General features: G+C 39.7%; 2 protein-coding genes across 3 annotated transcripts in view; one reads left to right on the forward strand and one right to left on the reverse strand.

Annotated features, from left to right (window-relative positions):
• Nucleotides 1-95: 95 nt before the first annotated feature.
• Nucleotides 96-13,395, forward strand: part of VPS37A (VPS37A subunit of ESCRT-I) — a 32,671-nt gene continuing 19,371 nt past the window's right edge. The window contains exon 1 of the mRNA XM_005887391.3: nt 96-498. Coding sequence (XP_005887453.1) covers nt 374-498 — 125 coding nt within the window. The 5' untranslated portion in view covers nt 96-373. The remainder of the gene's footprint in view (nt 499-13,395) is intronic.
• MTMR7 (myotubularin related protein 7) overlaps nt 8,919-13,395 on the reverse strand; it is a 129,248-nt gene continuing 124,771 nt past the window's right edge. The window contains exon 15 of one of the 2 annotated variants that reach the window (XM_070364132.1): nt 8,919-9,930. The gene's annotated coding sequence lies outside the window, so the exon portion shown is untranslated. Of the gene's footprint in view, nt 9,931-11,611; nt 11,870-13,395 lie in introns of those variants that run through there. The other variant, XM_070364133.1, reaches the window with a different exon arrangement.

The following is a 13,395-nucleotide window of genomic DNA, read 5'->3' on the forward strand; positions in this document are numbered from 1 at the left end:
TCGCGCGTCCGGGCGGGGGCGCCGGATGATGACGCCATCCGCAGAGGGGGCGGGGCACGCAGGTGACGGAGGCTGAGGCGGTGGAGAGTTAAAGCGGTCGGGCTGTCTGGCTGGCTGGTTGGGGCGTCAGGGCCGCGGACCGCCAGCCTCGAGCTGCGAGTTCCCTTCTCTTCAGCTGCTGCGCTGACAGTAGCATGCCCCCCCGGCCCCGAGGACCCCCCGCCGGGCCGGCTTAGAGAAGACGCGGCTGCCCAGCACTTGGGCCGAGCCGTTCCTGCCCACTCCTCCTCTGTCGCTGGAGAACCGCCGGGCTGAGCCGCTGGGAGAAGCAGGCCAGAGCCTTCCGGGGCCTCGGCCCGGGGACCCGTGGAGGATGAGCTGGCTCTTCCCCCTGACCAAGAGCGCCTCCTCCTCCGCAGCTGGGTCCCCCGGTGGTCTCACCAGCCTCCAGCAGCAGAAGCAGCGCCTGATCGAGTCCCTCCGGAACTCACACTCCAGGTGACTGGCCGCTGCCTCTCCGACCGAAGGAAGAAAGTAGGGCGGGAGGGCGGGCTGGTGCTAACCACACTCGCAGCTCCTCAGGCCGACTCCCGCCAGCTGCCGCCCTTTTTTTTGGACATATCTCTCTTGGTCCTGGGTCTCACGCTTGCTCTCCCGTCCCTGACCCACATTCAGGATTTCTTCCGGGACGCCCTTTCCCCCGCTCCCGCCCCCACCACTGCTCAGCTCCCCTAATTCCGACTTCCCTCATCTCCCCGGACACACCGCTGCCGGCTGCAGTCTGTCTCCTGTCTTGTCTGCAGTGTGCCTTGCTTTGCCCGGCTTCCTCACCATTTCCTTTTACCCACCTGTTTGCCGCGTTGGCCGAATTGTTAAAATACTATACTTGGCTAAAAAGGAGATTACTCTTCGCAATTCAAGTTTCACGAATAGTGGACTATTTTTGGAGAAAAAACTTTGAACCCTAAAGGAAGGGGAAAACAAAGTTTTCATAAGTGAGTTCTCTTCTGGGAGTAACGTACTCAATCCTCTTAAGTCTCTAATAGATTTACCCTGTTCATTCTAACCCACCTCCCCGCAGCTGGTAACTATCAGTGGGTTCATTTCTCACTTTGAGATTCTTGTTCCTACACTCAGGAATTACCTTCAAGTCATTTTGATTGTTCTGCTGGCGTTGTTTTTGTTTCGTTTTGTTCATTTTCAGCGTGGTCAGGTTAGAAATATTTTGCAATTCAGATTATTTCAGCTGTTTTTATTGCAGGTATCTGTGACCTCTAGTGGTTTTAAAAAATTAGAACAGCCTCTTCATATGAATTATGCAACTATATTTACGTGTGTCAGCATGTATTTTAATGGAAAGATATCTGCATCTTAATAGACTATTCATATATTTGAAATACATCTTGAGATATTAAAATTGGTTAATTCTAGGAGCCATTTTATGTGTTATACTAATTTTTTTCTAAACAAGTTATAGTATGGAATAGTTTTAAATTTAGGTGTATTGTTAAAAGAAAAAAATCATTGCAAAATCGGTTGGCTTTAGTGAGGCCTGTTGCTGATTGAACTTCAGGTGTTCCTTGGTTCTTTTTCTTTTCTTTTTTTTTTCCTTTGGTTCTTTTTCTCAATTGTTCTGCTGTTCAGAACTTTAGAAAGGTGAGAATTTGTGGTATTAAACAGGAAAGAATAGCATGGTGTTTGATGTAATGGTAGCTTTCTTTTTGGAAAATTAAGTTCGTAGAGTTCTTAAAAGTCAATCTGACTCTGGTTTTCTCTACTAACCTGTAAGAGTCACTTTTACAAAATATGTTTATAAATTAAGGATACTCCTTTTTAATAAACATAACAAAAGTTCTCACTTTGGAAGGCCGTTTGTTTACAATTGCCAAAATACTTTCTAGAACCATACCTTTGGAATTAATTGCTTTTAAGCCTTTAGGATATTCTGTTAGATATTCTCACAGATGGCAAATTTTATTCTTTGAGGTTGGAGTTGAATTTTCAAATACTCCAAAGTCCCTTGCTGCTGAGGCTGGTAAATAAGGAAAGTGATGTGAAATGTATTGTGTATTTTTCTGTGTGTGTCTCCCAAACAAAGTTAGAGTTGAAGGCAGGAATTGCTAATCTAAGGAATTCTGTAATTAGCTTAAGAGGATCAGTAAATACCCTGAGTCAAAAGCAGAAAGGATCTATTTTGTTTGTAATTTTTTTTTGAGCCAGAAATTATGGATATATAATTAGACATGTGACATTATCTACAGTATTTTGTGATATTTTATGAACAGCTACCTTTAATTGCTTTGATTCTTATAATTTCTTTTATAAAAAATACTTGAAGTTTTTATTGAAATAGTTCACATTTATAAACTATACTTGGATAATTCTGGTGACAATGAAGTAGGTCATGTACATGGCAGTTTTTAAAGAATGGTATGGTCCCAGAAAAAAATTTCACCTATTCTTGTTAAGTTTGCCCTTTTAAGTTATGACATACATTTTAAAACTAGCAGGTAAAAATGAAACATCTGTGCAGTATCTGACAGTATGTTGCTTGAGTAACCAAATTCAATACTACAACTTAAAGATTTTTGTACAAAAAGACACTGCAATTGGTTATTCTGAAAATGCACTCTGTAAAAGTTGAAAGACTGTTTAAAATGGTATTTTAATGAATACTGCAGAACTTCTTCAATTATGAATATTAATGTATTGTTGCACTCCACCCTTCTGCCTCATGTTTCATACTCTGTCCCTTCTGCATTTACAGGATCAGCAGCTCTTTTTCTGCCCTCAGTGTCTCACTTTTTTTCTTCTCAGTAACCTTTCCCCACCCTATTCTCTCATCTACCTTCCAACTTCTATTTTCTTTTAACTACTTATAATTCAAAAAAATCCCGTATCAGGAAAGAGTCTCTTTAATTCCCTTCCCCTAATTTAAACTTCTTTTTTAGTTACTTCAAGAAATTCTCTTTAAGTCTTATTGGTGAGGCAGGGCAAATGAAACACTGTCATAATGATGACCAAAAAATTGTTATATGGTAGCATGTTTCTGTCTGCTCTGAAAATGGAAACTGAAAGTTATGTAGATTACTAGGCTGAAGTAATATATGCCACTTTCTAAGTAACAGTCATCATAATATTCAACTTACCACTATATTTCCTGACTTTTTGGGGCAAGAGTAGAACTAATTCTGTTGTTTCTTGTACTTCCTAAAGAAGCTTACTTTAAGTCACACTTGATTTCCCATTTAACTCCATACTTCTGATTTCTTGGAAGAACATTACCTTTTTGGGTTCCTGGTCTGCAGGCCCACTTCTTTAATGGAGGCCAAGCCCCTTCAGTCTCTATGGGTAAATAGTGATTGTTTACTCCAGTGATGATGGGCTTATTCCCACTGCTAGTTATTGTCAGAAACTTAACCTAATCTTGGTCAGCGGAGTTGGAGAAGAAGTCTTTTGGGGAGCTACACGAAACATTTTTCTTAGTAATAGAGATGTGTAAAAGGAAATGCCTCTTTCTGTTTTGGGGTATTGTGTTACATGGGATGCCTGGAACTGCTTGGATCATGAAGGAAGGAAGGCTGACTACTGGATGTGGTAGAGTATAAAGATGGAAAGTCTGTGATGATATTGTGATACTGAGTTAACCAGGCCTGGAACCTTTCTGCCTCTAGACTCCTGTCTGTATGAGATTATACATATACATTTGTATTATACATACAAATCACACGTTCGAACTGATTTTTCTGTTACTTGTAGCTGAAACTATCCCCATTGATACACACCAATCCCAGTATTTAAAGATTCTTTAGAATTGAAGCTGTTAAGTATCTCCCTGCACTGTACCTGACAGCCAGAAAATACCAGAATCTGATGGTAAATCAACAGTTACCATCCTAACTATCCTGGTTTTTCCTCTCTCATTAGCTTCTTTATTACTTTACTTCCTTAGCTCTGAAACAATAGCCTGAAGCTGTGCTGTGAATGGTATTGTCTGTAATTAACTGCAAAGATTCAAAGTTATACAAATAGTGTCTTTGTTACCTTTTACTTCGGGATATCAGCTCTCTCAAATAAAGGACGTCTCATTTTAATAATCTGTTATGTGGTAATTCTGGTGCTATTTTATATTCAAAAAGAAAATCTAATTTGGGAGTTATTATATTTATCGGAATTGCTTTCTTCTTTTTCACTCTGATATGGGATGCTAGACAAAATGAATTTGAAGAAAATAAATGCAAACAAGCAAAAATTAATGACATCACATCATAATACATTAATGACTTAGGTGAACTCTAAGCTTTAGTTCCCATCTGTAAAATCAGGAATTGGGATTTTTATCCTGTAGAATTGTTGATATTTAAGTAATATGTATAAACATTTATTAGAGTTTCTGACACACAGTAAGCAGGTAACAGATTGTATTCCTTCTTTCCACTGCATGGTATCAATGTGCCTGCAACCTTTGCCTCATAGCCTACTTGGATCTAGCCAGCTTGTTAATGAATCGCTCACAGATCTCCATTTGTCTCTGGCGGGGCTACTTCTGACTTTCCATTCAGAAAGCAAGTCCATTCCAGAGAGTTTTTCTTCATAAATGAAGTGTAAAATTTAATTTTGAAAGGTTTCAGACAATACATGTAGAGAGACTAGAATATTATCTGACACACACTAAAATGTATCTATAAATGCCAGCTATTTTATATTTGTATCTTGAAGATTTTTAAGATACAATTAAGATATAATTGTATCTTAAATACAATAGACTATCTACATAGTCTATACACATCATTTTGAAATTTTCTTTTGCACCAGTCCTTCGATATTCTTTCTGATTACCCAAATCTTTAAAAAGTCTGTGACTTCTTTGGAGAGTCTGCTGCTGTATAGTTTTGTACCCTATAGCTATTTAGTTTAACCCCTGCTCTCAGGTATAAGGCTGTCTCCTGTAAACTCATGTGTTTCTGAGTAAGCCCAGATTCCAAATCTTTCTTTCTTGTAGTTTTTACTGTCAGCTCAAAAGGACTCACATACAGACTTTACAACACAAAAAGTTTGTAATGAGAGGATATGTGTATATGTTTTAACCAGTTCAGTGCTATATTTTTTTTTAATGGATCTGTTGTCAACATAGTGTGAGATTTTTTTCATTAAAATATCCAAATTTCCAACTTTTAAAAAATAGATTTTATTATTTAGAGTAGTTGTAGGTTCACAGCAGTTTAGCAGCAAATACAAAGATTTCTCATACAGACTTTGTCCCCTCCAACTTTTCATTCAAAATAGAAAGATCTGGCAACATAAGTTATGTAAGAATAAAACTTCCTTGTGAAAGAAAAATCACCTTAACTTGTTGCAATAAAAAATCCTACAAGAATCTGCTATGACAGCTTATTGAAGCTGCAGAAACCTACAGAATGTCAATATTTTGACTCTATAAATTTGAACTCCTAACAGTGAACTTAAAAATAATGTATAGCGAACGATCCCATAATTAAGGGAATTTTAATTTGGTACGTTGTCATATAATCTATAACCAGTGATTAAAAGTTACAGTTGTAGAGTATATGACACAATAAAGCATGTTACAATTTAAGAATACTTTTCCTAAATAGATAGTAACAGTCAAGTGTTCTTTCTAGTTAATTTTCCACATAGTAGTATCGATCCATACCTGCTTAAAAAAAAAAAGTTACCACACAGGTAATCATTTCTCCATTGCTAGTTGAGTCTGACTACATCTACTTTTTGCCTCCTACTTCTGAATTTCTTCCAAGCTGTCTCTCCTGCCTGCTCACCTAAGCCAGAAACCTGGTCATCCTGTTTTCACTTAGTCATCTGTGTTACCACTGCATCATGCTGTTCTCTCTGCCTCCATCTTATTCCCTTTTCTCTTCCACATGGGTGCCAGAGTAATCTTTAAAATTTGAGTTTGATGATGTTGTTCTTTTCAGTGGCTTCCTAACTCTTGCCAGCTTCTTTAGCTTAATGCCTGGTTGTCACAGAATATAAGTGATGTGACTCATGAAAAGGTGTCAGCAGACACAATGTGAAGTTTCTTTAATGGCAAAAGATACAGAGACTTTTAGAGACCCAGTGTTATTTCCTACTGAAGCTTTTCTAATTGTCCTCCTCTGTCTGGAATGTACACTTCATTTCCTTGGTTCTGTTTCCTGGGGTTAACTCTTATCTGACTTTTAAATGTAGCTCAGATACTATTTTTCCCCCAAAGACCTCATTTCCCCCACCCCTGTTTAGGTTAAGTTCTTTCTCCTGTGTTCCTATAGCATCTCTGTCATTATCCAATGTCTTCTAAAGAGCAGTGTTTCAAAAATAGCTATGAAATAAGTGGTCTGTATCAAATAGATACAGAAAACAAAATTGAGTACTCTAGAATTTCTAAAAGGCTTTATGCTAACATGCCTCAGCATTCTCCAGGAGTAGGGTACAGTATGAAGCATCTTCCAAACAGAGCAATGAGCCATCTATTCAACTATTTATTTTAAATTTCAAGTTTCTTAATTATTCACTTCATATCAGCTGGTGTGTGTGTGTGAAGGCAATGTAATAGGGAAGAGCTTTTGTATTCTATTACAAGTTAATTAATAAAGGGTTGTTGCCTGTAAACTTCAACTACGCATAATGGTCCATCCCTAGAAACCCTGCCTCACAAGTAATCAGCATTAAGGCCTGATGAGGCCCACCTGTGAGTGCCTTCAGGAAGGAGGAAATTAGCACCTCCCCACTGGAGGCTGACTGGAAACAGGAAATACGTGACTGTACTCCCTTCCTGTTTAATATAAAAGAAACCTGAACTCTTCCTCAGGCAAGATGGTACTTTTAGTACATGAGTCTACCATCCTCTTGGTTCACTGGCTTTCCAAATAAAGTCTATTCCTTGCCCTAGCAACTGTCTCTGGATTTATTGTCCTGTCCTGCGCAGAATGGTACAGGCTTGGACTGGTAACTCAAGTGCTGTTTTCTTTTGTTCCCCTGAGGATATTGTAACAAATTTATAGTCTTCTGTTTGCTCCTCTAATTCTGTATCTTTGAGTTTTTGTGTGTGGAGCTTGTTGAGTTTGGTGCATGCCTCTAATGCTTTTGTTTTGTTCAAACCTTCTCTGTATGTAAGATTCCTTGTAGTCTTGTTTGTGGGTCTTTAGTTCTGTGTATCCTGGCCTGCCTCAGTTGACAGGTGAGGAAGAATGACTTGCTTTGTCCTGGGGCAAGCTGATAGTTGTCTTTTGGAGATGGAGGCTCCTGGGAGTCAGGAGCTTCCTGAGGTGCTGCCCCCTTAGAGGCTCCCTCCCCATGGATTTCTGGGGCAGACAGAACGGTTGTCTGCAGGTTGAAACAGGCCGGACACCAGGAGAGAGCTCTAACTTCCTGCTGCTCCAGGCTTCTTCTCACTGTCTACTCAGAGAGGGGCTCCTGCCCCACCTTCCACACTCAGATTTGCCGTGACCTGGTTCAAGGGCTTCAGCTTTGCATTGGTCTTATGTTTGGGGGTTGTCATTAGTTCCTATATTTAATTTTTTTAAACACTTATCTTTTCCTTTAATCTCATCCTTTTTTAATCTTTTATCTTTCTAAGATTCCTCAGAGTTCGTTGTCAGTGTATGTATGGAACCCTTTACTTTCCAGCACTGTTATATAGATTTGCTTCTTAAAAGTCAGTTTCAGTATTTCCTGGAGATTTAAATGGGAGAGGGAAATTGTCTAATGTCTTTATCTAAGCATCTAAACCTTTTATCGACAAGGATCACCTAAAACCCTTCCTTGAGTTAAACAAGGGGAAATGATGGAATCAGAGTCTTGATCTTTTTCAGTCAGTTGGTGACTGAGAAAACAGACGGGACCACGCTGTTTCCGTTTCCTTGGGAGATGCAGGTGCTGAATGCATGGTAGCTGTTCAGCTGAACCTAGTCTTAGTTACAGAATCCAGGTTTACACAAAATATAAAGTGAGGAGATAAATGATTCTTCTGTGAAAGGGATCCCAACCATAGCTAGTGTGTCTTGCATTTCAAGGTCTGTTTACGTATGGTTTTAGGGGCTGTCAAAAGTAGAGTGGATGCCAGTTAACCACACATTCTGACAAAAGTTAGCTGTCTCAGCTTTCTTGAGTCCAGAACAGACTCAGAGTTGCTGAAATAAAACCATAATAATTCACTTTTCTCAGAGAACCTAGAGAATAAAATTATTAACAGAAGATCATTTAAATTTTCTCTGGTGAGATTGCAGTATTACTTTAGAACACATATGTGTGTTTACATCCAAAGAGTACTACCTGTCAGTGTAAAGATATGACTGTAAGAATGTTTATCAAAGCATGGTTTATAGCAGTAAACTTGGAAACAATCTAAATATTGATGCTGAAAACTCAGCCTCTGTGCATCAATCGGAATAAAATCTGAGACAGAGTTTTGGCTGAAATAGAAAAGAATAGCTTTATTACTTTGCCAGGCAAAGGGAGACACAGCCCACCTGTGCCCTGGAAAGCTGTGTGTCCCAACCTGGGACGATTTGTTGAAAGGTTTTAAAGCATCTTCAAGGGCAGAGTTGCTTATAAGGAGCTGTGTACACCCATGCCTTTAGTCTGGCCTGGGGGTGGGTGAGGTGGGGGGCAGTCTCCTCCCTTGTCTCCTCCCTTGTCTCCTCCCATCCCTGATTAGCAACTGTTTGAATTTGCCCTTTCAAGGTCATGGAGACTGGAGTCTATTCCTACAAACCAGATGTGTGGGGACTTAGAAAGGCTTCCATGCCCAGGAACCCCCAGGGGCCTGCTTAGTTTCAGTATTTAATGGTACAGAATAGGTTAAACAATATATTAGAACATTATGTAGATGTTTAAAACTCTTGTAAAATAACATTTACTGATTTGGAAAAATAATTTTTTTCCCTGTTGAGAAAGAATTATTTTTGGAATAAGTTTTTAAAAAGCTACTTGAAATAGCAAAAAATTCAAAATCACATTTGTGATAAAGATTCGGGGAATGATTCTTGTTTTAATTAAGTAGAACAAGCATCTGCCATTTTATCTAACACAACTAATGTAGAGAAGAAAGCAGCTTTCCTTGATGCTCTTGCTCTTAGGGTTGGGCCTGAAAATTAAACCAACTAAAGATTAATAGGAGAAAAGTACACAAATTTCATGTGAGTTTACATATCAGGGAGATCTTCAAAAGGAAATGAAGAGCCAGAGAAACAGAACTGAGCATTTTATACTGGGCTTGATGAAAGTCGTGGTGACAGTTGTGGAGGGATGTGGTGGGTTAAGGAGTGCACAGCACGCCTTAGTGATACTGCCAGCTGAGTGCCAGCGTGCATGCGTGCTCATTCGCTTCAGGCCTGTCCTTTGCCACCTTTGCGACCCCACGGATGTGGCCCGCCAGGCTCCTCTGTCCATGGGATTCTCCAGGCCAGAATACTGGAGTGGGTTGTTATGCCCTTCTCCAGCGGATCTTCCCGACCCAGGGATTGAACCCAGGTTTCCCACATTGCAGGCAGATTCTGTACTGTTTGAGCCACCAGGGAAGATATGTGTTGCAGTGAAGCATGTCACATGAGTTATTGGGTTTCCCAGTAGATATAAAAGTTATTTTTACATTATACTGTAATTTATACATTATACTGTAGTTTATTAAGTGTGCAATAGCATTATGTCTTAACACCAATGTATGTATTCTAATTAAAAATACTTTATTGCTAAAAAACACTAACCATCAGTATCAGTGAAGCACAATAAGATGAAGCATGCTTGTAATTATAGTAAGTGGGAGGGGTGGGGGCCATGTTGCAGGGAACAATGATGCCTTAGCAAGTCCGGCTTCTTAGGTTCTTTCATTGTCCCTGTGTCTTCTGAGATTCAGATGCTCCTTCCTCTTGGTGTAGGGTGGGCACCTCTTAATGAGGTCTTAAGACCTATTTTCTGTTTTAAGAAAGAAAGATAAGGAGGGAGAAGGTCAGAGTAACTTTCCTGTTTCTGCTTTTTTCTTATATTCCTTCAGTTTAAAATATTGAAGATGCCAAGGTGCCACATTTAGGGGCAGCATGTCCTCAACCCATCAGTTGCCATGGCTAACCTGTTTTGGAATTTGTTAATGATGATTCAGTTCTCGTTAATATTACGAATACTACCTTTGACTTCCCTGGTGGTTCAGAAGGTAAAGAATCCACCTGCAATGTAGGAGACTTGGGTTTGATCTCGGGGTTCAGGAAAACCCCTGGAGAAGGGCAACATAATTATGGGGACAATGAACACTTCTCGCCAAAAATTATTTTAATCAAATTCACTTTGTTTTCTATAAAAAGACAGTGTCTGAAAAAATGACTTAACACTTCAGTACTACAAATTTAGACAGGCTCCAACTTAGATATGTATGTTAAATGTTTGCTTAATGATGCTAAAATATATTGAACAGTTATGGTATTATATGGGGAGGGCTTTACCTGCATTATCTCACTTAATCTAACAACACTTTTAGCAAGATGGGTGTTTTTAACATCCCCATTTACCATGTGAGAGATAAGGCTTAGGTAGATTGTGATCACACAAGTAAATGGTGGAGGAAGGATTTGACCCCAGGAAGCCTAATTGAAGCCTAATATGCTCTTGGTCACTAAAATGCTCTACTTGGCTTTGATACTGTTGTGATAAGTATTCCTCTGAAGCATTGACACCATTGACATCTAAGATAACAGAAACAAAAAACTTAAGCCATTTTATTGATTACACAGTGTTTATATCAATACAACTGGGAAAACTGTTTAGTATCCTAGTCTGAACCTGATCCCCAAAGAGAAACTTTAAGTTAGTCTTAATACTGAATATATTTTGAGTCTTTTCCCAACTATTTCTTCTCTTCAATCATAACTTCAGTCCACGAGATGTCAGAGGGGACATCTATGATTTCTCCGTAATTCCATCCCAACACTCTTGAACCTTTCAGGCAACCTGAAATTTACATATTTGAGAGGCTAGGTTTTTATCAGAAGGCAAAAAAAGTCATCAGTTCAGTTCAGTTGTTCAGTCGTATCCAACTCTTTGTGACCCCGTGAATCGCAGCATGCCAGGCCTCCCTGTCCATCACCAACTCCCGGAGTTCACCCAAACTCATGTCCATCGAGTAGGTGATGCCATCCAGCCATCTCATCCTCTGTCGTCCCCTTCTCCTCCTGCCCCCAGTCCCTCCCAGCTTCAGAGTCTTTTCCAGTGAGTCAACTCTTTGCATGAAGTGGCCAAAGTATTGGAGTTTCAGCTTCAGCATCAGTCCTTCCAATGAACACCCAGGACTGATCTCCTTTAGAATGGACTGGTTGGATCTTCTTGCAGTTCAAGGGACTCTCAAGAGTCTTCTCCAACACCACAGTTCAAAAGCATCAATTCTTTGGTGCTCAGCTTTCTTCACAGCCCAACTCTCACATCCATACATGACCACTGGAAAAACCATAGCCTTTACTAGACTGACCTATGTTGGCAAAGTAATGTCTGCTTTTGAATATGCTATCTAGGTTGGTCATAACTTTCCTTCCAAGGAGTAAGCGTCTTTTAATTTCATGGCTCCAGTCACCATCTGCAGTGATTTTGGAGCCCCCCAAAATAAAGTCTGACACTGTTTCCACTGTTTCCCCATCTATTTCCCATGAAGTGATGGGACCAGATGCCATGATCTTCATTTTCTGAATGTTGAGCTTTAAGTCAACTTTTTCACTCTCCTCTTTCACTTTCATCAAGAGGCTTTTTAGTTCCTCTTCACTTTCTTCCATAAGGGTGGTATCATCTGCATATCTGAGATTACTGATATTTCTCCCGGGCAATCTTGATTCGTCCCCCCAAAAATGAGAAAAATAAGACAGGTCTTCCAGAACTACCAATTAAAGCAACCAAAAGAAAAAAAAATAAGTTATGTAACTGCTAGATCTTTTAAAAGTATTCATGCTTGAAAATGATTCTTGTCCTTTTGGATATCAGGCTTCCTTTCAACCATAACTCATTAATACTACTTAACATTTTTCCCTTTGGAAAGATTATAAAGATTATAAATGTTAGAATTCCAAGTGAGTCACCACAAGATCTGGTTGGTAGATTATACTTGTAATAATTGCATGCCAGCAATCAAAATAAAATTCTGGGGACTTGCCTGGTAGTCCAGTGGTTAAGATCCCAACCTTCCAATACAAGGGATGTGTGTTCAGTCCTGGGTCAGGAAGCTTTTAAGATTCCACATGGTAAGGGGTCATGGCCAAAAAAAAATTTTTTTAATAAAAATTCTGAATGTAAAATGTTAAAGTATAGGGAACTTTTATTAGATGGCAGTTATATTCAAGTATTAATAATGAAGACTCCCCAAATAGTAACTTGATAAAGTGACATGATAAAAGTTTCTTTTTCTCTTGCATACGAGAAATTCAGTTTGTTGATTCCATAACCATTAAGGACCCAAACTACTTCTGTCTGCTGAGCTCTCCCTAGTGTTTGGCTCTGATTCTCAGAGTCACTCCTGGTCCAATATGGTTGTTCGAAGTTTGTCTTTCAGGGCCAGGCAGGAAGGGCAGATAGACTCTATACCAGTTTTTGTTGCCCTTTAAAATGCATTTCTGGAAATTCCACCTCACCCAACTTAACTGTGTTTTATTGGCTGGAACTTAAGCCTGTAGCAACAACTTGCTACAAGAAAAGCTACAACATTGCTGCTCAGAATAAAATCAGGACTCTCTTATTTAGGAAGAAGGGGAATATTTGGTTTTGAAAAGCAGCCAGCTGTCTCTATCTATCATAAGGCTGTAGGAGACATCTCATCCAGACTTCTCAGTTTAAACTCTGAAAGCCCTGTCAATACAGCTGGCATTGGAAGGATTGTAGTCAGAACATAGGTCTTCTCTTGCTGACCTGTTTTAACTAGAGGAGTTGGCAATTGCTTCTTGTTCAGTTGCTAAGTCATGTCTGACTCTTTCCAACCCCATGGACTGCAGCATACCCAGCTTCACTATCTCCCGGAGTTTGCTCAAACTCATGCCTACAGTTGATTCTACTAATGATAAATTGCTTCCCTGGTGGCTCAGACAGTAAAGAATCCACCTGCATAAGGGAGATTGGATTTGATCCTTGGGTTGGGAAGATCCCCTGGAATAGGGCATGGCAACCCACTCTAGTACTCTTGCCTGGAGAATCCCCATGGACAGAGGAGCCTGGCATGCTAAAGTCCATGGGGTCACAGTCAGACATGACAGAGTGACTAAGCACAGCACAATGATAAATTATATAAAGCAATAGTAATCAGTGTAGCACTAATACAAGAGTTCTTTGCCTTTTTACCTCACCAGCTTAACTCCATCTCTTCGCAACCCCCTGAGAATATCTCAAAATAGTATTGCCTGCTTATTTGATAATTTT

Source organism: Bos mutus, chromosome 27 (genome assembly GCF_027580195.1).
Source record: "Bos mutus isolate GX-2022 chromosome 27, NWIPB_WYAK_1.1, whole genome shotgun sequence".
NCBI classification, from domain to species: Eukaryota; Metazoa; Chordata; class Mammalia; order Artiodactyla; family Bovidae; genus Bos; species Bos mutus.